Source organism: Ixodes scapularis, unplaced genomic scaffold (genome assembly GCF_016920785.2).
Source record: "Ixodes scapularis isolate PalLabHiFi unplaced genomic scaffold, ASM1692078v2 PGA_scaffold12__126_contigs__length_90152505, whole genome shotgun sequence".
Classification (NCBI taxonomy): Eukaryota; Metazoa; Arthropoda; class Arachnida; order Ixodida; family Ixodidae; genus Ixodes; species Ixodes scapularis.
This window is the reverse complement of record NW_024609838.1, coordinates 3,103,256-3,129,400: the sequence shown is the minus strand read 5'-3', so window position 1 is coordinate 3,129,400 and position 26,145 is coordinate 3,103,256. Positions and strand designations below refer to the sequence as shown.

Here is a 26,145-nt window from a genome sequence, read left to right as displayed (position 1 = left end):
GTGCTATTGCGCCTGGAACGCGTTCCCGACTGGTGAGTTTAACAGGTAATCATTTATGGTATTCTTGATTTCCGCCTGATGATCTATGGAAGCGTGTTGTCACCTGCAGCAATCCTGGCGGTGACAGAGTATGCGGCAGGCGCCTGCTCCTGAGCCGTAGGTCGCCCTTCAGATTCACAGTTCACTGGGGCTCCAGCAGCCGGGAATTGGCGGATCCGCGATGGCAGCGACACTCGCGTCAGTCGCTCGCACTTCTTGTCGGAACGTCTCCGATCAACCCCCAGGATCGCGACATCCGACAGCATGAACATGACAGCCCGGTTCTCTTGACGCCGCTTGTTGCCGCTTCAGAACCACTTCCGATGCGTGGGAAATGTGGGAGGCTAAACAGATCAGACGTGTTCCAGGCAGCGTACCCTAGCTTGCCGCTCTACCCCGAAGCACCAGGGGACATTGAGCAACTCTTGCCTGAATTCGCAGCAGACAGAATCTCGAGAACCTTCGGTCCGATAACCCTGATCGTATACCGGCCTGTTACGGAATGAGAGACAAGGTACCTAGGCGGAACCTGAAACCCGCACAGCCATCACCACCAACCAGCTTGAAGAGCTCTCTTTGCCTAAGTAAACAGACAAATAACGGCCAGTCAGTGCAAGAAACCTTTGATTCTGACGATATTTGAACGAGATGCCAAACAGGAACACAATTCTTTCATTGCCAGTACCAAAAGACAAGAGTCAGATCGTATTTTTTCTTTGACCCAATACGCACGTTCTGTTACACTGCCATACTACAGTCAAAGACAAGTTCTAAGCGCCGTAATATGACGGTCACTCACAGGAACTTTCCGTCCAGATGACCGGAGTCCTGGAGCCTCTTTTCGGCGTCTGTCCGGGACAGGGGTCCGTGGAACCAGGGTTGGATTTCGTGGAGCGTCTTGCTCAGCAGGGAACGGAGGTCTCCCGGGGAGCCCGGGGCGGCCTCGGCGGCGCGGGGGGTATCCAGCTGTGACTCCTGGAGGACGTAAAAGAAGGCGACAGAGAAGATTTACGGTCAGAGGGACTGAAGACACATGGCTTGCCTTCATGGAGGACGCAAAAGAAGGCCACAGAGAACATGCACGGTCAGAGGGACCGAAGACACATGACTTGCAATCATGGAGGACGCAAAAGAGGACCACAAAGAAGATGCACGGTCAGAGCGACTGAAGACACGCAAGCGCCTGCCACGACCACCAGGATTGCGGCTGTTAGAACACTTTTATGACGTCATCAGGCGGAAATGAAGGGACTCCGTTTGAGGACGCGTTCCAGGCGCCATTATGCCCACTCACGTCCATGCCCCACTGGCGGGCCTTGAGCAGCATAAAGGCCCTGACGGTGTCGTCCCCGATGCCCCAGTGGGTGGGCGGCAGCATGGCGTCCCGCGCCCGGTTGCAGGGCAGTGTGGGCCGGGTGGCCAGTCCCTGGACACCGTGCAGCAGCGCCCATGGGTCCCGGAACTGCTGGCCGGGCAGACCGCATAGCTCCACGCCGGCGCCGGATAGCCTCCGTATCCTGCAGAAATAATTAATCTTAATTTAAATGCGTTAGCATTTATTGCCCTGGTGCATGCAGCTGTTCATAGTTTGGACGGTCGTGGTTTAGTTTGGACTGGACTGGAGTGGAGTGAACTGGTTTAGCGAAGCCGCAGCGCGGTGCGCGGTTCCAGCCGAACTCTTTCACTCCGTCCGTTCTCTGGTTAAGTCCCTTTCCCTTTTACCAGAGGAGAAAAGTTTCCTGGTTCGCTTTCAATGACGCGACGCGGGAGCGGGAGAGGGAGGAAGCTGTGGTGGCGGCATCAGAGATCGCAGACGCCAGGGAGAACAGACTGGCTCTCTGAACAAAACAGTATACGGACAGTGGAGAGGTTGGAATTCTCATCCTTCGCTGAATCGGAGACTCGGAACCCCTGCGCTAAACGCTAACGTGTCGGCTATGCTCCCTGTTACTAGTTGTGTGCAGTGCAGGCAAAGGCAACGCGAGGCGAAGAGAGAAAGGGCGAGCACTACGAAGGCGGGACGGGAGAGGAGTGCAATGAAGGGAGAGGGGAGAAAGGGAGAGCACTAGGAACGTTAGAGAGGAAAGGAGGTTCCTCTCCTCCTCCCCAGCATTTCTAGTGCTTGCCGTTTCTCCCCGTGCCTGGCGTAGCCTTCGCCTGTACTGCACGCAACTAGTGACACGGAGTATACGTCTTAAGCCGCGATCACACATTCCACACTATCAAGATTGTCAGTCATAGCAGTGTAAAAAAAAGTCAGCGGGTTCTGAGTATGCGCAGTGAAGAGCGCACTCAAATATGACGTCTAGTGAATACAAATGTCACTGGATCTCAAAAAAGTAGTGCGAAGCTCCCCGTATGGTCGCCATTTGGTTCATGGAATGAGCAGTTTGTCCTTGACTCCTCCATCATTGATGAGCCGATCGAACTTCCTACGCACCGGCGAAGCAAGCCCACATTTTCGCACTGCACCACACGCGGCGTCGGTGCCTGGTGGCATTGATAAATAACGTTGCCGCGTTTAAATACGCAAGAACCACAACACCATTGTAAAGGACGTGTGGAGATAAGCATGACTAAGAAATGACTTGCGTACAAAGCGCCAAAGACGCATATATTGCCGAGGAACGCGTTCCGTACAATGATGCTCCATAGCGATCTTATTGCGACCGGTTCAGAACGACCCTTTCGCATCTTCGTAGATTTTAACAGACCAAAATGGCGATTGCCATGGCAACTAAGACCGACCAGCCAATCAGCTTGCGAGGTTTGGTCGCCCGTATATGGCAGTATCGCTTTGTGTCCGGCAATTAGGCAGAGAAGGCAATGGAGCTGCTTTCCCAGGATCTAGTGACTTTAGCGAATACCCTTTAGATAAAGGCTAGAGGAAAGCGCAGACGAAGGAAGGCACCTGTAGTGGAGAACGCTCCGGTCGAAGCAGAGGGAGAGCACGTAGTCGGCGCCGCTCCGGCGGAGCAGGTAGAGCCCGTCGGCGCAGCCCCGCTCCCAGAGGATCCACTCGGCCGTCTCGCGGCTCACGGAGCCGTAGAAGCAGGCGGACTCCTCGAGCGGCTCCTCGTCGTCGTCCTCGGTGGCGTCGCCCAGGCACGGCTCCGGAGCCACTACGCTGCCCGCCCCGCTACCACCGCTGCCCGCCCTGAGAAAAAAACAAACAAAGAACGCACATTTAAAGGGAAGCTGAAGCACAAAGAAATATGCGCTGAAAGCAGACTTCTACAGCTTTGCTTGGTAGAAGAGTGTGTTGGTTTAAGTCATGGATGAAGAAAGAATAAAACAATTAAAACAGGGACAACACAACCACATCTTTTATTGTCTATCGTTAATCTAGCAATCGCACTTCACTTGAGCAGAAGTAATCGTAAACCGAATTTACTTGTGCGGAGATTGCTGCAGAGTGCACACACGAGCGATGAAAACGGGCGCCGCACGGCAGTTTCCATGGCAACTTGCGCGGACGCTGTGACGTGGCGACATAGCATGGGGTCACGTCACAGGGTAACGTCCGCGCGAGTTGCTATGGAAACTGTAGCGCGACGTCCGTTCTCGTCGCTCATGCGTCGTCCCCTGCTTCAGCTGTCCAAAGCGTTGGGACGTCATCGTCGGCATTCCCGAGCAACTGACGCTAACACCGATTCCGTAACGAACCTAAAAAAAGTCAGCAAAAATTGAGGAAGCAAAAGAGAAAGCCAAAACAGAAAAGTGAAAAGGCCAGTGTTAGCGTTTCTCAAAGATGGAAGTGGGTGGCGTATTCCAAGGGTCATGCTAACGCACTTCCTTAGGATCTACCAATTGATATTCTTATTTATTTGCCAAGACAAGTCATAAGCCGATCTATAAAGATTAAAAATACGTATACTACGGGTTTTAGTCATCACCTCCATCGCCACCAACAATGTCTGTCATACTGATAGCAACAGCAGTAAAATACACACACAAACAAGGTACATATCAAGCAAACATAAGGAGAACAAGGTTCTGGTCCTGAGGCCTTGCCGCTGTTCTGCTGTTTGTTTGTTGTCGTCAATACAGTTCTCTCCGGCTTTGTACCGTTTTATCTACACTCACTCGCCTGTAACATCGCTTTATGTTGACGCCATTTGTTCTGCTGCCATTTTCTGTCATTGAGAAGCGATCGGAAATAGCAAAAATATAAAGAAAATCCCGGCGATACTGCAGGCGATAAGAAGCTCCAAAAACACGCGTGACAACAAAAAAAAGAAAAAAAGATGGCAGCCACCGGAAGTTGCGTCAGTAGATGTGTCCTTTCAATGGCGACCGAAACCAGTTCGCGCATCTCGCACTTCCGGTGTTCTCCAGTCGGAATTGGCTGCCAGTGGCTTCCGTCCCACCCCAACGGTCCTCTTCTCCCCTTCCGAGTTTTCCGAACTCGTCGTCTGCGAGCAGTTGGCTCGAGTCACAAAAGACTTCCGGTGGGAGCTGTTGTAGCGCAAGCCGCGGTTGTTATCTTCGGACATATTTGGAACTGATCCGAAGTGTCCCGTGAGCTAGTGCTGCCCAGCGAACCTTTTCAGAGAAGAGTACAGAACGTGCACAAGCTCTCGCTCCACCTAGCGGCGCAGGCTCGCATCTGTTTTGGTGGAAACGGGTGACAGGCGGAATAGCAGACGACACTGGCGGCGGATCTTCTTCGAGAAGGTTTCGCCGGCCTCAAAGGCCGTGTTTCACAATTTACTATACTTCGTGTCAGCTTAAAGGCTGATGACCAGTTCGCGCTTTCCACTTTTCCCGCACTTCCTCCTCTCACCCTTTTTACCCTGTCCACCGCTGCCTGTTTCCTTCTCTCCCATTGTGAGGAGGATGTTCTGCCTTGCAGAATCTCAAGTCTGGTCGACGGCCTGTCTAGACAAAGCCGACGCTACTAGCTACTGAGACACACCGAGCAGTGACAAAAGCGAGAGTCAATGGGCCTTTTCTGTTTAATGTTGATTAGCGATGATAAAACACGCACAGAAATGTCACAAACACCATGATGGTGCACTTCTGACGCTCTCTGGTGGGTGCCATCAACCTGTAGCCTCGACTGCGTGTAAAATTAAGGTGAAATGAAGTATAGATCTCACTCTAGAGCAGATGCTTTGCACAGTGCCGCCCAAACTTAACGCCACCATAAATGATCCGTTTTTTTTTTGTTTTGTTGCAATGTGTGTGAGCTATTTTTGGTAGTACCGGTCAAACTACGTTGGTGCATATTTGACACTCCGATCGCAACCGAGCACGGAAAAGACATTTCAGGTGTTGCTATTACAAATTTAGGTTTGAGAAGGTGGTAATAGATAAATATATGGGTAACCGAGTGGCTACGTTAAAGTTTGGCAAAACTGACCCTTGGCTTTTGAAAGCCCACTGGGGTTCAGCGTCGGCTCTACCAACGAGATATGCGAGCGTCGCCCGGACTTACTCCAGTAAGATTTGAAACATAGCCAACGAGTTTATATAATGAATCAAGAAGAACGTGTTTGTTATCTTTGTATGCATGTTGACCTTTCTGGAAGAGAGGCCATGGTGGTCACCATTTACTTATTTATTTATATAAGCCGTGTGACGCCAATGTTCCCGCTAAATTTTGAAGGGAGAGTGAATTGGTTTGTAGGTCCCGTGATGTCAAGTAGTCACGTGAAATTAAATTTCCCGCGAAATTTAGCAGGAAAACTGAACTTGTGTATAGATTACGTGACATCAATTTTCTCGTTAAATTTAGCGGGAAATGCACGGAAGGGCATACGGACGGACGGACAAAATTTTGGAATTTGTAAAAAGGGGTGGGGGGTGATTAGTGTTAAAAAAAAAACATTCATGCTTTAATAGACTCCTCACTTCCTGCCCAAAACAGGTGTCGGTTTCGGTAAACGTAGAAGTGTTTCTTTCGGCAGCCCAATATTTTGTGGACGAAGATATGGCCGCACCGTGCTTTGTCAGTAGCCACCTATAGCACTCCATAGAATACCGCGGAACGTTAAGAAATACTGACACGCTCTTTAGAGACCATTTAAAAAATCCGCCTTCCGCGCGCTCCCATCTTTTGTCCACCGGGCCGTGGGAACCAATACCACTTAATATGCTGTGACCGTTTATAACGAAGTCAACGGGAATCAAAAATCACTTAGATATATCCGCTATTTCGTTATAGCCGACTTCGGTTATAACGAAGTGGACAACGGAATGGGCAATAGTGATCGCTTCGCTGTAGCCGCTATTTCGTTATAGACCACCACGCGTGCCTGACGTCACGCAGCTGCGGTGGCGTCAGGCACGAAGTGGAAAACGGAATGGGAAATCGTGATCGCTTCGCTGTAGCCGCTATTTCGTTATAACCGACTTCGCTATAAACGGTCTGGACAGTACTCATTTTCCCCTCAAGAACAAAAAAAAAAATAATAAAGTGTTTCATAGCGTTCATACCCGCGCGAAGTAGTTCTTACAAGATTCGGTTGTCGGCGGAAGAAACGATGCTGTTGGCGTTTGAAACATGTACGTATGGATAGCATAACATATACCTAGTATAAAATGCACCTACATATATCTTAGTTCTTCACATAAAGGGGGAAATTACTAATGCCCCCCAAGGAGCCGGACTTTTTTTTTTTTTTTACTACAGTCTTTGAGGCGAAGACGAGTATAAAAACTTGCTCACGGCGTTATTTTTAGTGTAGTTACACGCTGGCGACGATGCTGACTCGATCTAGGCGGAGTTGCCTGGATCCATTATAGCGATGACGTTTGGGGGGAGGGGGAAAGGGGGGTGGTGGAGGCGCAGGCTTTGAGAGAGCGCAATGCCTCTATATGTTTTTTTTTTTTCCTTTTTTTTGGGGGGGGGGGAGGGGGGAGGGGGGGGGGGGTGACAAGCGCTCATAAGGTGTATATACGCCGTGCCAGTTTGTTCGCTCTTTGCGTACGTTGTGCGTTTGTTTATTCCCATGAACGCGCCAAGTGCTTTTGTTTCAACTTATATTTTCTCGGGTACATGAGGTTAAAATGTTTTATTATCTTTCTTGTCCCGCATTAGAAATACGGAAAACCCACGTGTCTGGGATCGAAAGGAAACGAAAAACAAACAGACATCTATAGGGACTGAGCATTACCCTCAACGCAGACTGCGGGAAACGCTCCGTAATCGTTCCAGCCAATCAGCAAGAGGAGCGTGACAAGTCACTGTGCCCTCTTTGTATCACCGCGCAAAAAACAACAACAATAACAACAGCGACGCAACATTACAGGCCAGGCAGACACGCTGAGATGTTTAGAGCGACTACTTTCCCACGGAGAGGGGTCTGCCAATGACAAGACTAATAATACGTTTAGACATTAAAAAAAAAAAAAAGTATCTATCTTTGCCGGGGCAATGAGTGTGACGTTACATCGTGCACTTTCCCGTCAACAATAGTGACTGTTTTTTTTTCTTCTTTCTAGGTTTTAAACGTTTTATCAGCTTTGTCATTGGCCTAGCTCGCTCCGCAGAATGCAGCGGCTGGCAAAGCACAGCGTGCTTTTGGGGAGAGCAGTCGCTCAAGATTTCTTAGAGAGCAATTACGTGATTGGCGCAGACGGCCCGTATGGGTTTCCACCGTCCAATTTGAGCACGCACAGCGTTTCCGTCTGATCGGCATAGCCACGAACGAAAGTGAGCCGAATGAATGGATAAACGAATCAGTCTGGATGAATCAAAGGCCAGCTTTGAACGAAGAGCGCTCTAATGAGGCACTGAAATAAAATCGGGGTAGGAATTCGAAGCAATCAAATGGTTTGTGCCGGTCCACGGGCTTCATCGAGTCGTTTAAAAAGTTGGGGAAAAAATGAGGTTTTTTCTTTGGTTACAGAATTTCGTTCACGCGAAACATATTCATTGATTGAAGATTCTTTTGAGTTAGTAGCGCACCCTTAGTCGAATGGAAAGAAGAAAAAAAGATATATTCCGGAAGTGCGCATCGTCGTTTTATCTTGTTACGCTGAAACAGCTGGGAACGTAACTCAATTATCATAAAAAAGGTAAAAAAAGATGAAGAAAAGGAAAGAAAAAATAAATTCAGAGGGTTGCTCTTTGCTCTCTGATTCGCCTATTTGCATGTTCCTCACGACCCTCCGAGGGAATCTTTATTTTTTAGTTCATTCCAGCGGCGCGGAAGATGGTTTCGAATGAAACGATTCGCATACACTAACGATACGTGTCCCTTATTGTTCCCCTGTTCTTGTTCTTTTTTAAGTTGAAAAAGTACGGAGAAATCTTTATCGATTGCTCAGACTCAGATTCTGGACATTTTAGTTCTTCTGATTTTTCTTTCTTGTTATGTCACAATGATCTTCTTTAACGTTTATTTATTGCAATCTAATCTTTCTACGTCTTGCAATGTGGAATTTTTGAGACGCAGTTACAGAATCGGGCATGTATAAGAGTTGGGAAGGCGGTCGGGCCAATATGGCGGCTGAAACCGGAACTAGGCTTGGGATTGGTTCCCGATATGAAGTATCGTTAAATCACAAAACGCAAAAAAAGGAAAAATCGCGGAAATTTGACGTTTCTTGGATGCGATTAAAGTGCTATGGCGCTAATACACACTTCATAACCTGCTACGCAGACTCCGTTCTTACCGACGCAGCGGAGGGAGAGGGGAAAGCCGCTTAGAACCGGTGGGGGTCCAAAAATCATGACGTCATAAGCACGAATTGTCTTCTAAGTGCCACTGCACACACACACACACACGAAACTCACTTCGTGCGGCGCAACACCATTGGTCGCGCGGATTGTGACGTCACACCAATTGCCGCACTCCTTTACTGACGCTCCCTCCCATGGCCTTGCTACGGTGGTATTAACAACGCTTTTTCTTTACAACGCTTTCTCTCTCTTGCTACGATTCGACTACCACCAACCAGACACGTGTGAGGCGAAGCGTCTGCGCATGCGTAGTGAGAACAGCAGCGTCACCACAGTAACGTGACGTCAGAGAGTCGATTTGGTATATAAAGAAAGAAAACGGTCTCTTTTCTACGACGACTCTACGTTGTTCGTTTGATGACTTCACCTAAACGTTTTATAACCAATTTTGCACTCAATCCCTGAAAGCGTGCTTCACTGCAGAAACACCGCTTATGCGGGGAAGAATCACTCAGGCCGCTGAGGACGGTCTTGAATGCGTGGATTTGACCGCTAGGTTCGCACGAAATGGAGAGATTGCTCAAGGAAAGTTCATGCAAAGGATGCACTTGTTATTAATGCGAAAGCATTATCTGTCCCGTGGAGCAAAGCCGGCGTTGTCTGTAACAGTGAAACGAGCCATAAATTCCCATTGTCTGCGACGCGTCATGAGGCTCCATGGCAACGGCGTCATAGTTACTACTAAAGGCCTATTCACACGACGGATGGATCACGTGACGACATGTCCGCGGTGCGTCCGTCTCCCATGTGCATCCACACGAGGGAAACGACAAGCAGACGCCAGCGAGGACGGACCGAACCTGTTCGCCACCCCACGGTGCTTGCGAAGCTCCAACATCGCACCGTGGCACCGTTGTCCAAGAGAGAAATCGACGTTTGCTACCGCGACAAAGGAACTCTATGCAGCTGTTACGTACAGATTGAGACAGAACCCCGTGATAGGCTTCGCGCGAAGCGCCACTAGCTCTACTAACCCAAGGAATGACAGTGCCACAGGCATGCATCCTGCTCGAAAAGGCTTCGGTGTAGAAGCGATGAAGTTCTGGGTGGGGGGTGGGGCACTTCGCGCTCGTGCACGGCACTTACGCCGTAGTCACAAGAGACGTATTGCACGGCGAAAGGCTGATTAGACGTGCAGGAATTATCGCGGCGTGCTAGACGAAATTCGAGGGAAGCTACTCGACACGGACCAGGAGGAGTATACCAGAACCTGTGTCAAGTCAGTCGGACAAGTTTCTGCAGTCTCTTTAACGCGTGGATCCAAGAATCGCGTTACAAAAGGAATCGGCGAATGCGCAAAACACAAGGATGAGCCATTTTTGTTTTAATCGTCCGAGAACGAAAGAAAAAACAAGAAAACATTGTCCCGTTGCCAGACCAAACGCTTTTCAAATCAATCTCCTGCCAAAAATACGCGAGTGAAAAAGCGCTCGACTTTATCGGTCCGCGCGTCCACGGACAAGGCGCGGATCGCAGGAATCGGTGACGTGACACTCACGTGGTACATGGTCCGCGGACGACAATCGCGATTCGGTCCGTCTTGTGAATCGGCTAAAAGGAGCCAACCGAACTGCTTGGTGGCGCAGCGGCAAGGGGAGAGAAGGAGGCGGTTACGCGCTGGCCTGACGTTAGCACGCGCCGCTCAATCGTATGCTCAAGGGCGACGCCATCCTTGGCGTCGTCTTCGAGGTCATCCTAGAGGTCGTTCTAAACATCGTCCTCTAGGCGTCGTTCTAGACGTCCTCACCTATGCGTCGTTCTCGAGGTCGTCCTTAAGGTTGTCCTAAGCGTCGTTATTGACGGCGTCCTCGACGTCCTTGACGTTGTCCTCTATATGTGCCGGCAACGCAGATGCTTTGTCACGGACGCCGTGAAGCCTTTAATACGTGTAGAAACCTTACTCGGAATCATTTCACCCGCGGGACTATTTCATTCCCACAAGCAAGCAGTCTTAAGTGTTCTCCTGTATTTTTTTTTTGGCGTCTTGAATTTTTTATAAATAAAACAAATAACTAGTTACACGCTTGGCTACCGAAACTAAAAAAATAAAAACGCAGAAAAAAATACTTGGCAGCAAAAACAGAAGAAACAAACTGTCTAGCAAAACTAGAACGTCTCTGGCTCGTTTATTGTTTGCTTTCACTATCGATCTGGCAACCCCAGGACGTTAGCTCGATCAAAGTTCACGGCGGGGCGACTCTCCGTACACATAAAGCAAGAAGCAGGCCCGAGGGATTTCGTTTGGAGCAAGACAATCTTCCGCCGTTACGTCCGTTCCCAGAAACGGTAACAGGCGACCAGTTACCAACATCGAATGGTAAACAAGGAAGCTTCTATCATTTTCTGTGTTTGACGTCTCTGTGGTTCTGTCACTCTGCGCTGCGCTCTAGAAAAGAACTGGCATTCACTCTGTTGTTATCACACAAATACTTCTTGGGCATCACGTTCATCGACGACGATTAAAACTGCTCAAGCTGAAGGCAAGTGGAATGTTTTTGTCTGTCTGTTTAATGTTTTAGATTTGTAAGACGTCCACGTCCCTATTGCATTTCACAAGTTTTTTTTTGTGTGCGTAATTATGTAGTGTAGCATATTATATGCTAGCATATTATCTTTTAATATCTCGAATCGGTAGCCAGATGGCGCGAGCCGCCGCCTGATTCAAAGCGTTCAGCCGCATTCATCCAAAGCTTAAGGTTCGTATAAGTGGCAAGCTGCGCGGCCATTTTAGGGTGAACCAGTAGCTGCTCAGAAGGTAAAGTTGCCATCGAAACACAATAACGCACCCCCCCCCCCCTTTTTCCCCCAAAAGACACAAAAAAAAATAACAACAAACAAACGAACAAACCAAAACGTATTACTGTTTCTTTGAAAATCGTAAATCAATAACACCGCCTTCTTGTCCATTCCTTCCCCAGCTTCAGCTCTTCAAGCACACGGCAGCCTCCCCTAAAACGAGCCAGTCGCCGTGTCCTCGGCATCAAATGTCCTCCCTGCGCGGAACGCCGCGCCGCAGCGGTCAAAAAAAAAAACAACAACAACAACAACAAAATGAGACTGAGAAATACCAGATAGAAAAGAATGCCTCCTCCCTAAACGTCATCACTGGACAATGGATGGATAGATGAGGCTGAACCCTCCTAATCGGGCGGCGGCTTGCGCCACCTAGCCAGTATTTTTTCTTCTTCTTATTTCCAACATTTATTTAACGTTGAGTTATACATCTAGAGATTTATTAATTGTGGATAAAACCAGCGCCGCCTACATAGCGTCGATATCACCGCCAGCAGCGCGTCCCGCAGCGTTTCATTACGAACGCGACGATAGGACGCGGCGACGCAAAAAACTCAGACGTCTGCCGTTTTGCGGCGTACTCTGTTCGACCTTCAGCGTCTTTGCCGCTGGAAGTCGGGTCGGGGGCTCCACTATCGATGACGTCACGAGCCGGCCCTTTTCTCCTAGCAGGTCTGCGACGGCAACGTGGGGTTTGAACCCCGGAATCAAAAATAAATAAATAATCGTAACAAAAGAAAAAGAAAGAAGGAGAAAAGGGACGTCGGTGAGCCGCACCCAAATCCGCGCGTGACCAGCATGAGCGTCTCGGAACAACGCGCACCCGCGAGCTCGCCGTCCAATCGCTCGCGATCCTCCCCGGCCGACGTCGGCGATGCGCCCGTCCCAGCGCCGCACAGACGCCAGGTCCGGCGCCGCAATATTCTCGCGTCCTTTTCCGGCCGCGCTCGTCTTTATTTCGGGTCTTGGCTGTCTATCGCTTGCGAGTATCGTCAGAAAACAAGAGTGCGATAGAAAAAAGAAAGAAAATAAAGCGGTCACCAGGAAAAAGTGGTCGATAATAGACCCCTTTCAAAGTGACGCCGGGTTTCGGTAGATATAGATATACTGCGCAATCGCGTGTCAAAATAAATCAGCAGCGACTTTCATCTTCGAAGTCCTACAGTCGTACAACGCGTGACATGCAGTATTTAAGCAGCGATCGTTAAGTTTTTTTTTTTTTTGTTTTTTTTAGTAGACATTCAACAATCGCTTGGGGGAAAAGAAACGACGTTTTTATCAATTTCCTCGTTAAATTTATTGGGAAACTGAATTGGTGTTTAGGTCACGTGTCGTCAATTTCCTTTCTAAATTCAGCGTGTAGACTGCATCGGTGCGTAGGTGACCTGATGTAAGACCGCGTGAAGTCATTTTGCTCGCTAAATTTAGCGGGAATATCTAAAACGGAGGTCGGACGGGCGGGCACACTTGTGTGTGTGTGTGGGGGGGGGGGGGGGGGGGAGTTCCTTTAGGAAGCATTGCTTTAAAACACTACCGAGCTGACAAGTGCACAATATCTACAAGAGTTGTTGCCACCAATATGTATGTGGTGATATAAAGCAATGACTGAACGTTTTGGCAGTTCCACCACATTGCCGAGTGTCCAAAACATAAAAAAGAAGGCGCGATGCTTCTTTTTTTAATGGGTTTATACTATAAAGTGGCACCTGTATCGTGACAGGAAATGTACCCTACTTGGTTTCACCGTTCCGTGCAAGGAAAGCTGCAATCGCTAGCTTCTTGCTCAAATACGCGCTCCGAAAGTCGGGAATCTCGCGCTGCATGAATGACTGTCAACCCTAAAGTCTCTGCATCCTGGGAAAGTAGCGTCATGGTCTTCACACGGTCGCCATTCTGGTCTACAGAATGAGCAGTTTCTTCTTGAACTTTCCAGTCTTGATAACCCGATAGAAATTTACGGTGGTGGGTTGCTTTATTTTGTTTTTATCGCGAGGGTTTTGCCAAATTTGCAGTTCATTACCTTATCCACACACCGGCAAAACAATCGCACTTTTTCACACTGCCAGCACTTGCGGCATCTATGCTCGGCAGCATTGCAAAATAATTTTACTGTCATCAGACATGAACAAAGACCACGATAATTTTTAAACAATTGAGGGAGATAAGCCAGATAATATATATATATATATATATATATATATATATATATATATATATATATATATATATATATATATATATATATATATATATATATATATATATATATATAAACGAATATGGGCAGATGAATGAACCGTACTTAATGCAATGAATTAAAGAATCCAAGTTTTCAGGAACCCGCCGAAAGCCAAAAATTGGCGGAACCAGGATTTGGCTTTCGGCGGGTTCCTGAAAACTTGGATTCTTTAATTCATTGGATTAAGTACGGTTCATTCATCTGCACATATTCGTTTATATCCCCCTCGGAGACCACGTACGATGACGTGAAGTGCCCGTGTTGTATATATATATATATATATATATATAGTGCCAAAGGACACTGATAATGGCGAGGAACACTTTCATTACAATGACGCGCCAACGAAATTTCGCAGATATCAAAATGGCGATTGCCATGGCAGAGGCTTTGCAAGATTTTGGTCGTCTATATGTCAGCATCTGTCTGTGTCCAGGTAGCAGGTAGAAAAGGTAATGGCACCACTTTCTCAGTATCCAGTGGCTCGAGTCAACGCGCTAGGTCGCGGTCTATAAGATCGACGAGTCTTGCATTTTTGCCGCTCGTTGTGAAACAGTGGACGCATGAAGTTTCGTTCGGAACACGCGTTGCAAAGTGACACCTCAGTGGGCTCTGAAACGAGGTATCAGCATGTAAGCCTCCCGCAAGAGGTATATCAGCTTTATAGAACGGAGGCTAAGTGCCGTGTAGGCCAACGCTACTAGATCAAAGTTAGTTGACAAGCTTTCTAGAATGCCTAACGCCGTTTCGTGGCGCGTCCGCACGATGGCGCTCGCTACAGAACCGGTGGAGCGTGGAGTCTTGTGGTTTTTTTTTACGGAGAACAGAAAGCTTGCGCAAACGTTTGCGCAAAAAAGGGGTTTCGATCGAAAACGGCCCTTTTAGTTGCTCGTGGGAGCGGTGCCACTGGTGGCTCGAGGATTGATATCCGCTCGTATCAGCTCGCGTGCGGCTGATGAAGGACGCCCGTTGTTGAAACGACGCTCTTCCGTGGAACATGTCAACTGGTAGGTCTGGAAAGGTTGGTGTAGGTGGGGAGACATGAAAGGGCGTTTTCAGATAAGATCGAAGAGCCATGTCCGGTCGACATTTTTAAATCTTATAAGAAATATATTTGGTTGTTGTTTTGTTCCTCTGGAAAACGTATCCAAACTTTTTTTTTTTTTGTGAAAAAAGTATTATTTTTCTTTTCCAGCAAAAAAATTACAAAGTCGCTGTCGGTAAAGTGCGCGTATAGTGACTTGCGCGATGTCGGCATTTTTGATAGTTATAAAACACAATCTGATGTCACCGTTTACAAAATAAAAAATGCTTTATAAAAAAAAACAAGATCCTTTAATACTAATTTTGCTGTCCAGTTGTTGCCCAGAAAATATGAAGCCCACAGCGATAACAGTTTTTGTTTTATAACTGTCCGAAACGCTGACCTCGCGCAAGTCGCGAATCGTGGACTTGACCGACGACTTCGTAGTATTTTGTTCCACAATATAAATTTGATTTTCGCAATAAAAGTTTCGAGACGTTTTCCCGCGCACACAACGAGCATTATATATATATATATATATTGTTCTAAAATTAGTCATGTGGACGGAACATGGTTGTTCGAACTTATTTGCAAACGCCCCATTTGCTAAGATCCCCGGAGGTCTTACTGAACCGCCAGTTCTTTACATATGCGTTCAAGATGCCCCTCCCTGGTTTCGAAACGCGAAACGTTCAACATGTAGAGTGAACACGACGTTCCTTGTTTAGACAGCGTGCTTTCGGTCTTCCTTTGACGGCACGGCGACGGTGGTTCACGCTGTAGATGAAAAATGGAACCAGTGCACTTCGCAGCAGGAACCAAAAACGACGGCACGCAAGCACGCTGCTCGTTCGGATCAAAACGAGGACTGCGGAGACGGGGATCATCGGGACCGAACGCATGAATAATTCGTGGGTTCGGCCGCGTCCTTTGGCTCCGGGAGCTCGGAGCTGGGGTGCAATTTATATTAGCTCGTAAAGTCCCCGAATCAAAGGCATGTTTTAGAGTGCAGCTCTTAGGCGCCCGTTTCCGGCTTGAGTGGCGTTGCCGTCGGCGTAACCGCGCGGTGCATTATGGGAAGTCACCCATGATGACGTCACACGTGACGTCGCGGAAAATTTTCTTAAATGGGAGGCGAGCAGGAGAAGAGGAGGGGAGGGTACGGATAAGGAGGAGGGGCATACCCTCCCCCCAGTACCCTTCCCGCCTCCCCCTCAAGAGCTGCGCTCTAATTCGGCCTTACAGAGGATTGTAAACGTCTTTCCTTTTTACAACGGAGCTGTTAAGGGCTAGTTTTCCTAAGATCGTGTCGCCCGCAAAGAAATGAAGACACCGAACTTTGGGCACCTACCGCCATCTATGAGCGACGCCGGCAAGCCACGTATCTGGTTGCCGCCGTCGCTCACAGATGGCGACAGCCTTTCCCCTCTGGCTTGCCGACTTCCGGCCGGCCATTGCTTTCCATTGTTTCCATTGTACAGCTCCGCTGGTCTTCCTTCTTCACCAAAGTGAAAAGGCTGAAAGTTTTTTTTTTTTTTTTTTTTTGTTATGAAGGACAGCCGTATGCTATACCCCGTTTTGCCTTACGGTGTATGTACCGCGACGGACACTACAATGCCGCGTTAGACGATCCGGGGCTCCACGCGGGGCATGTGATTTAACGCTCAGCGGGTCGTTCCGCCTAACTGGACGGTCACGTGATACCCTCCGAGCCACTGATTGGCTCCCTTTGGCTCATAGCGCCCGTCGCGGTTCATCATTGGGTGAAACGGAGTAGGATGGTGTCCGATGTCTCGTGCGCTGTAGAAAGACAATGTGATCGACGCAGTGTGGCTGGGAAACCCGGAGTCTGTGGTCAAACCTGGGGCGCTGGACTCGTCAAACACACAACGGTTGGAACTGCGACTTGGCAGAGCACGCTCATTGAACTTCAGCCACGGAAGCGCAGCGTAATCGCTGCGAACGTCCCATCGGAGCGCTCCGTAAACTTCGGCGCCAACTTCGTGTTTGACGAGTCAACGGCCCCAGTATTGTTTACACTATGATTTATGCCGGTATACGTAGAGGAAACAGTTGGCTATTTCTAAACAGGCAGGGCGGGAACTGAAAATCAAGAATTGAAGTTCCATTTCGCGTTTATACGCAGACGAAGAACGCATTTAGTATCAGTATAGGAGGACCTATTCGTTAAATCTCTTGGGAATAGGAAAAGTTGACTATAGACAACTCGACAAACGTTTGTGAACGAAGAATTGGTTCCTGCTGAGTTTTGACGACATTGCGTCCGTTGAGGCTCTAATTCGGAAGCAACGTCAGCAGATATTTCGAAGTTGGGGATCAATAGCGAGGTCCTTCTGCTGTGCTATAGAACAGATGAGAAAAATCGATTGTCTTACAGGTGTATTAAAAAATCCCCAATCAATCTCTTGCTAATTGTTCCTTTAAATAATCACCTGGAGAACTGGTCATAAAATATCTCATGAACGCTGCAAGAAGTGGTGCCATGGTGGGAGTTGTTTGTCCTCTCTTTGACCGGAGGTTCTCGGGGACATAAATCGCCAACACCGCCTCCTTCCGGTGCTTTCAATAAAAGGGTCAATATGAAATTTTACGAAAACTCTCGCAAATTTATACTGTTGAGTCATGTTTGGAGATGAATGCCGATAATGCTTATTGAGTACCCTTAGGACGTGAGAACTCGAAGAGCGGGAAAAGCACCCTCATGCTCTCTATTGATACTGTGACCACGTGACGACAGTATCAACCATCGTCATGTACTCAATCGCTAATAGTAACATGTCAATGAATTAAATAAATAAACCTTATATCCTTGGTAAACTTTCTCAGAAATTTAACGGGAAGCGGATGTCCGCTCCCTCCGTGATGTTCTGGTCAGTGAAACTCTGCATCGGTCCGTAAAATACATAAGCTTACACCATTTTGATGTTAGCCTGAGACTGAGGCAGGAAAAGATGAAGTTTCAAAGTAGAAGAAAAAGGAACAGTCGAGGATACGTCTCTAACACAGCTCTAGCTCGCCTGCGCACTCACTACAATAACATAAGCTTACACATGTCCTTAACATTGTATGTCCGTAAAGTTTAAAATGACAGCAACGTTTCGCCTGTCTTGGACGTTTCACCTGTCTTAACGCTTCATCTGTCCTTAACATTTCACCGGTTATGTGACGTTACATATGTCCGTAACATTTATTCTGTCCGTAAAATTTTGTATGTCCATAACTTTACACATGCACTTAACATTTTATGTCCGTAAACTTTAAAATGTCAGCAACGTTTTGTCTGTCCTTAACGTTTCACCTGACTTAACGCTTCATTTGTCCTTAACATTTCACCGGTTATGTGACGTTACATATTTCCGTAACATTTATTCTGTCCGTAAAATTGTGTATGTCCATAACGTTACACATCCCTTTAACATTTTATGTCCGTAAAGTTTAAAATGTCAGCAACGTTTCGTCTGTTTTAACGTTTCACCTGTCTTAACTCTTCATCTGTCCTAAAACTTTTCACCGGTTATGTGATGTTACATATATATACGTACGTAACATTTATTCTGTCCTTAACGTTTCACCTGTCTGCGACGCTACGTTTCAGAACCACATCCAGACCCAAACAACGACGTCTCGTAGAAATATTGGCAGCATATTTGTTCATTTTGACAAACGCGTTTAAATGTAATAGCTTCAAGGGCTGTCCAAACAGAACACTTCAGAAATTGTGAGGCGACATGACTCCGTCATATGTCGCGGAAGTTGAAGTCCGGCAGTCGGATTTCTGCTTGGACACCACCGGGCAAACGTCACGACCTTCCTCTTCGCCCCCTCGGCTTTTCTTCGACGGCGGTGCTCGTCAGACTCGACGCCACGCGCCACCTGCCAATGGTGCGCCTGTTGCCTGTCTGTCTGTTCTGCCGCGGCTCGCGCGAAGAGCCTTCGCTTCCCCGCCCACGTGTCCCTCCAGTTTCCGTTTTCGGGACTAGAACAGCACAGGAGGCCTTGAGCAAATTGACCGACAGCCAACAGAGCGTGTGAGTAGCTGTCCGGACCCACGTGATGAGCAAGCTCAAGGCCCCAATCAAGGACACCAATGAAACTTTCACAATAAAAAAAAAAAACAACACCCCCCCCCCCCAAAAAAAAAAGAAAAAAAAAAGAACAAACAACAACAACAAACAAACAAACAGCAACAACGGGGGGGTACCGGATTGCTGCAGAACAAATGACGGAATTATGTTACCTCGCGATTTCTGAAGTACTGTATCCTGTTTGGACGGGCCCTTATAGGGTGGATGGCGCTCTTAGTTTGGGCGGTACCTAGGCCAAGATGACCCATAGTTCCGTTCACACACTTGCGTGCGACTAAAACCGACTGCGACGAGACCGGTCTTTAAAGGGCGATTTACACACTTTTGTCGAGTCCGACCGGGTGAAACTCGAACGGCTTGCGACGTACCGGTTGCTATGGGGGCTCTTACGACGAGCCCATGAGGATGCGCGGTGCTGCACGAAGCAACGCAGCGCAACAGAGTCGACGCAGATGTGCGAACCTGTACTCCTAAAGCGCCGTTCACACTCTTGCGACCGAGTAAGACCGAGAGAGACCAGACCGGTTTTTAAGCCTTTCGCGACTTCTTAGGACCGGATGGGCTGCAGCGGAGCTGGTCCTAAAAGATCGCAAGAGCCTTAAAAACCGGTCTGGTCTCTCTCGGTCGTACATGGTTGCAAGAGTGTGAACGGGCCTTAAGCCTCTTGCGACGGCTTGCGACCGACTCCGCAGCACCGCATCCGGACGCAAAAGGCTTACAAACCGACCGTGTCTCATTCGGTAGTACTCGGTTGCAAGTGTGTCAACGGGCCTTCAGTTTTTCAGCGCCTCGGGTGGGTGGTGCTCTTATTAGTTCAGCTGGTGTTTACGGAAGGGTTTTGTGTAGACAGATTATGTCACGCCGTTGTGTCTTTGTGACACTGCACGCGTATCCCTTCAGCACCACCCTATTACAAAGCCCTTTCGTTGATTTCCCTGGGTCACCAAGAGAGGGCTAGTGCGCTTTCCTGCCCTTTCAACTCCCCTTCCGCGCGCTTTTTCCACACCACCTGTTTCTGCTCCTCTTTTTCCTGCCCATTCCACCCCTTTCCGCTCTGCGCGCTTTCTCACACCACCTGTTTCTGCTCCTCCTGTTCCTGTGCACTGGATCCGTAGCTCAGCCAGCAACGCACTAGGCTTCCACGCCAATGGTCGGCGTTCGATACCTTGCACCGGTTGCCCCTTTTTTTTCGTTTTCTCTTTAAAGACAATTTAGCGGTTACGGGCTGACCGATCTACACATTTCGTGCATACGCGGCTCCTGAGGTTGGTTTCCCCCAAGCTGCCGCTTTAAAACAACATTAAAACAAAACAAAAAAGTTAAACCCAAGTAAAACAAAAATCGAAATACCAAGTTTCTTTTTGGAGTGAGCAATAGCCGCAAGGTCTCGAGCGACTGCTTCCCCGAGCCCTCACCGATGACGTCATGGCCCGAAGGTTCGAGGAGGACGGGAAGGCAGAGGAAGCCCGACAGGAAGGAAAATCAATTTCCGAGTGCTGCTCGCTGGAAACGAAGCTTCCCCCCCTCCAGGAGCGGAGTGCCCCGTCAGCAACAGCGGAAAGACAGCTTCGGAACAATCGAATGGCGATGACGGCTTACGCTGCAGCCGGCAATCTGGCGCCGATACTTGGCCGCGCCGACATCTCCGAAGAAACAGGGGAAAAAAAAGGGAGAAAAGTTAAACAGAAACGTAAGAAAGCCGGCGGCAAACACCTATCAAGGAGGTGACGTTACAAGCCTTTGTGTGTTCTTACGCTCTAAAGCCGCTCGCCGTCACACTGCTAATACGTCATACAAAAAAAACTGTCTCCAGACATGTTGGAAGCATGTACGAAGCGAACGTGCCTCGAAAATGATCGACGCATGTCCGAAGATAATAGTGTCCTCATGTGCGCAGCGAACACCCTGTCTTTTGTACGATGCACACGAGCTGTCTGGCTTTGTCCTTTTAAAAAGGCGGCGTCATGCACGAAAAAAAGAAGCAGCGTCCGTTGTAGCAGATCGAATCAAAAATTGTACATCTTAGACACCGGGGAAGTCCCCTTTGGCTCGGGTGTTTGACATTTCGTGAAGCCTAGATAAAAGCGTGGCCGCGACTCTCGACGCCGATTGGTCGACGCGTGGGAGAGGAGGAGTGAGCTTCTCTTGACGCCGATTGGTTAACGGGGAGGTCACGTGACCAGAGGAGAGGGGGGAGGGCGAGGAGAAACTTGACCACCCGTGCGCAACCTGAGAGCTAAACGTTGGCAATGCTATAGGATCCGCGATGGTGTCAATCAAGCAGCATCACGAGTGAATTGTCACGGCGATCGTCGTATTTGCGCGTTTGCTATATCACCGGCTAGACCAATCACGCACAGGCAAAAAAAAAAAAAAATAGAAGCGTAGGGTTACGCCGCATTCACTCTGCGTGATTAGTTTAGTTTTTTTTTTCGTTTCTTTATCTGTTCTCAGTCTCGGTTTTTGTTTTCTTGTTTTCATTACAAAAGTAATTCGGCCGCTCGCTCCTGTTTTTTTTTTTTACTTTCATTTCCTTTTTATCAGACAGATGGAGGTTAGTCAGCCCACAATGGGCGTCCGGTGTCTTCGTTGAAGATGACAAGTTTACCCAGCTAGTGCGGTATGAACTGCTTGCCAGGGCTCTAAAACTGGTCAAACACAAAGTTGGGGCCCAAGTTGACAGAGCGCACCGAGTGGCCTATCGGGACGATGACTTCGCGCTTTTTTCGCCGACGTCCAATCGGCGCGCTCCGAGAACTTTCTGCTCCAACTTTGTGTCTGACGAGTTTAGGGCCCTCTGGGGTCTTTAACGTGCACCACGCAGTAGTAGCGATACACCACCACACTCCTGAACGATTTTCCGGTTTAGCTTCGTTGTAAAATTGTAGTAAATAACATTTTTTTATCGCTGTCTTTTTTTGCACAAGTTTTTTAAGAGCCCTTAAAACGTTTTTTTACTTAAAAAAAAAAAAGAAGTAATCTGAAATCATTTTTGCGATTTTTTTTTTGTTTTGTTTTGTTTATGTTTTTTTAAATTTAACCAAATTGTTCTAGTGCGATCGTGCGTTGAGACAGAACTAAGATTTATTTCGAGGCTCTAATGAAAACAGGGGTCGCGCCAAGACGACGCGGAGCAGCGGACGTTCTCGCTCGTGTCGAAACGAGAACGTTCCAGCTGCTGGCATCATAATTAAAATCACGGGGACAAAAATAATTTCAATAAAAGATGACCAAAAACTCTATTCTCTGATAAAAAGAACGAAAAAACAAACAAAACTAAAAACGACAGAACCTGCGTTTAAAGTTTCCTTTTCTGCTTTGTGCTACACACACACACACAGACACACGAGTTTCAAGCGTGATTAATCGCCACCGGTTCGGCTTCGCTGCTCGACTTCACTTGGAGAGCCACCCCCCCTTCCGCCTCTCGACAACGCACGGCTCTGTGCGCATGCCCCAAAAGCTCCCGGCAATCATCGTTAAAGTGCGCGCTCGCTTCGCGAGTCGCGTTGGATTATCTGCCGCGGTGCTGCGTTTGATGCCGCGATGAGGCTGTACGCTCAGCGGCTTTGGAAGTTAAAACAAAATCAGTGGGTGCATTCAGTAGCGGCTTCGGAACGACGGAGTCAACGACTCTTTCCACTTGACGGGGAAAAAAAAAATCCGGTGCACGTAGTTTTGGGTTTTGAAAGGCCCTCTATTCTGGGAGAAGCGGCGTCATTCATTGTTGTGGAAATGCACGAGACACGTGCCGCGCGGACACTTCTGGGAAGGACATGGCGTCTGAAATCTAGCTCAGTGCTGCCGTTGTGTCGCCATCATCTTCCCAACGGCTGCACGTTGCACACACCTTGAGCTGCGTTTAAAACATGAGGGGGCTTTACTGGCCTTGGGAGCACGGTGTTTGGGAGTTAAAACTCTCGTGCACAGAGTCCCGAGGTAGTGCATGAGGACGAAAGGTAGAGAGTTTTTTCCGGATTGCGGAAAAAGCTCGAATGCCAAAAAAAAGAAAAACAAGAATGGCGGGAGAAGCTACGTTGACTGCGGCGTTGGTCTCCGGTTTGCTCGTTTTTGTTAATAAAAAAATGCGGAAGGTAAGAAGAATAACGCGCTAGGATTTGGTGAACAAGTCAGACACTTTATATAAAATGCCTCGAAGCGTGTTCTTGTTTATTGTTCTTCAAGGGCCCCTGAAAAAAAAAAATATATATATATAACAGCCTGGTTGGGACACGCGCGTGTGGAGAAATTAATTTTACACGAAAAAAAAATATTTTTAGAGCAATATTGACAGCGCGAGATTTATTTTAAATTCTGCGGGCAAACTCAATGACGTCACAGAATGGTCATTCGTTCTTTCGACTTCAACGAGATGGTCATTCGCTCTCTCCACTGCAATGTGAAGGCGAAGCCCATCCACCTCTCCTCGACGCGCCCGAAATGCCGAGAGAGAAAACAAGTGGGAAGGAGGTGACTACCGACTTAATCGCGTCTCGCGCCGTCAATATTCTTTTTTTTTTTTTTTTCGCATAAAAATAATTTGTTAACACGCGTGTTCCAACCAGACTGTTGAAATTTCTTTTTCCTTTTCAGAGGCTTTTTAATAAACCAGCTAAACGTTCATCTGGTGTCGTTGTTTCGATCGACATTGCACGGAAACTCGCTGATCATCGACGATCGTCCTGCCCGTGGTGAACTGGGCAAGACAAGGACTGAACGTGACACATGTCCGCGGTTAAACACTAATGCGGAACATGATCACGATTAAATGCGACGTAGCTAAATCAGGGAGTACGCGACGTCGGCTGACGCTAGAGCGTCGGCCGACAAAAGCTCAATCGCCGAGCGCGGCGGACTTTACGCGCGCGTACTACCACGTTTTATAAAAAAAGAAAAGTTCATAAAAAAGTGCTGAACAAACGTATGACCGTTAAAAATTATCGTAACCGGTGGCGGACCTTTATACTGAGTTGATTATTTTCAGTCTTATATACGTTGCTCTAAAAGAACACTAAGTCTCTAGCTTAAATAGTATTCAATACTAGATCACTTCATTACTCGAGACGAAAACTAATATATCGTTACTTCAGAAAGTAACTATTACTTTTCCGGTTACTTCAGATTTCCAAAATAACGAATTTTTCTGCCAATTCAAAACGGGTCTTGCGTACTGCCCAACGTAGGATTACGATCACCGAATCAGAAACTACGCGGAATCTAATTCATTTAAACGCTCTTAATTCGAACTCGCGGATAATTCGAACTAAATCACGCAGGTCGCGTCGTCGTCTGCTTCCATCTTTATTCGGCGACTGTCTGCCACGAGGGGGGGGGGGGGGGGGGGGGGAGGGGAAGCGGAAGCTGGATGGGTGCAGCTGAAGTGCCGCGGTTCTTCTGCCGTTCATCGGACTCTCGGAGATCTCCCACTCGAGTTACTCCGTTCGGGGTTGAGGGAACCGCTACTTGAAAGCGCCCGGCGACTACGATATGCAACCTCCGATACGAAAGCTGTAGTGGGCGTTGAGAAACGCCCCGTCGTGTCGTTTTCGTCAAGGTAGCCTTCGTGTGTCTACATCCTTTTAGCTTTAAACAAAAACGCGTAAGATTGGAAAACAAATCCCGCGTGTCTAAGGATACTAGTGTCGCAGTTCGTTAGAAAGTAGTCACGTGGGGTTTATAAAGTCTTGATTGAGGTATTTCAGTTTATTCTTAAATATAAAAAAAAATTAGACACACAAGGTTGTTAAAGGTACGACACGATTGGATGTTTTTCAAAACGCTCTACCATTTGTGTACTGAAGGGTGTGCGCACAAATTAATATTTAAAAAGGCTGCTCATTAACTTTAGTAAATTACCCACTCAGACACATGGCAAAAATAAATTGACTCGCTCAATAGGACTGTGAACAATGCTGGGTAGTATTGTGCGTGGTACCTTTCTTTAAAGGGTCTGTACTTTACACCTTCTTACTGGCACTAGTGGGGCCCAAGTATACTTGCACGCAACGTCACTGACCAAGAAGCTTCTTTCGTCGCCGCGCAATTTCGAGGATAAAATCGGAGGTTTCCTTTCAGTTTCTACTCCAGTAAAATTATTTTTTTCAATGCCTCCAAGCACTGACATTGCGTGTGTTGAGGGAACGGAAATGTACGGCATCACACGCGGCGTCGGAGCTTTGGGGAATTGAAAAATAATCTTACTGTCTTGAAACACGCAAGAAGAGCAACATAGTTGTAAGTGATCTAGGGGAATAAGCATGAGTGATAAGGTTATTGAATGCAAAGTGCCAAAGACGCTTCTATTGGCCGAAGAACGCTTTCGGTACGATGATGCTACATAGCGATCTTGGTGCCAATGGTTTTAACGACCTTTTCGAATCTTCGAAGCTCTGAAAGAGTCCAAAACGGCTATCACCATGGCAACCGACAGCGATGAGCCAAGCACCTTCAGATGTTCTGTCGTCTGAATGTTGGTATTTGTTTGTGTCCGGCTAGCAGGTGGGAAGGCAATGGCGCGACTTGCCCAGATCCGGTAACTTTAGTGGACACGAGAACTGCGTGAACATTTGATCTGGGCTCGTGACGATCACTGCATCGACATGCTCTCGGGTAGTGGCTCGTGTCCAATCGCTGCAATGACGGAAATAACCGAACCTTAACAATGCGTGGAACGCGGCGCGTGCAGTGTTCTTTACCAACCCCAGCGCGAGATTATAATAAACGTTGGTGGCGTATAATCGGCTCCATATGACGTGGACGCATGTTCGGGCTGCGAGTTAAAGATGTGAGCGCTGCTCGTCACGGCTGATGTATGTGAGGGGGAATGTACCTGCCAAGCTTGCAATTGCCCGCACTGCCTTCACGAGCGACACGCGTTCGGCGCCCGAAATATATAGGTATGACGCCCCGACTGGGCATGGTTGGAGGTAGAAACCTGCGTGGATAACAGTTTGATCATTCGCATTCAATCCGCATCCGCAGACTTCGTATCCGTATCCGTATCCGAACCGCACCCGCGAAATTCGGAACCGCATCCGACCATCAATCCGCGCATTCATTTTTACATCATGAGATCAAGCATGAATGAAAAAAAAAAAGCATCTGTATGGTATGGCCTCTGCTTACCTTAGTACAAAGAACTCTTCATGTAAGAAAACGGTGAAAGTCGTATTATTGTTTTTTTTTATTGTATTTAAAGAATAAGCGATCATCCTTCCAGAGACACTTCTAATTGCTGGAAAGATGATCGCAG

At 47.9% G+C, this 26,145-nt stretch overlaps 1 protein-coding gene across 1 annotated transcript in view; it reads right to left on the bottom strand.

Moving 5' to 3' along the window:
- Nucleotides 1-26,145, bottom strand: part of LOC8024166 (tyrosine-protein kinase SYK) — a 99,906-nt gene that overhangs the window by 41,183 nt on the left and 32,578 nt on the right. The window contains exons 2-4 of the mRNA XM_042289305.1: nucleotides 2,951-3,196; nucleotides 1,334-1,556; nucleotides 839-1,014 (exon numbers count right to left, since the gene is read on the bottom strand). Of these exons, the coding sequence (XP_042145239.1) occupies nucleotides 839-1,014; nucleotides 1,334-1,556; nucleotides 2,951-3,196 (645 nt within the window). The remainder of the gene's footprint in view (nucleotides 1-838; nucleotides 1,015-1,333; nucleotides 1,557-2,950; nucleotides 3,197-26,145) is intronic.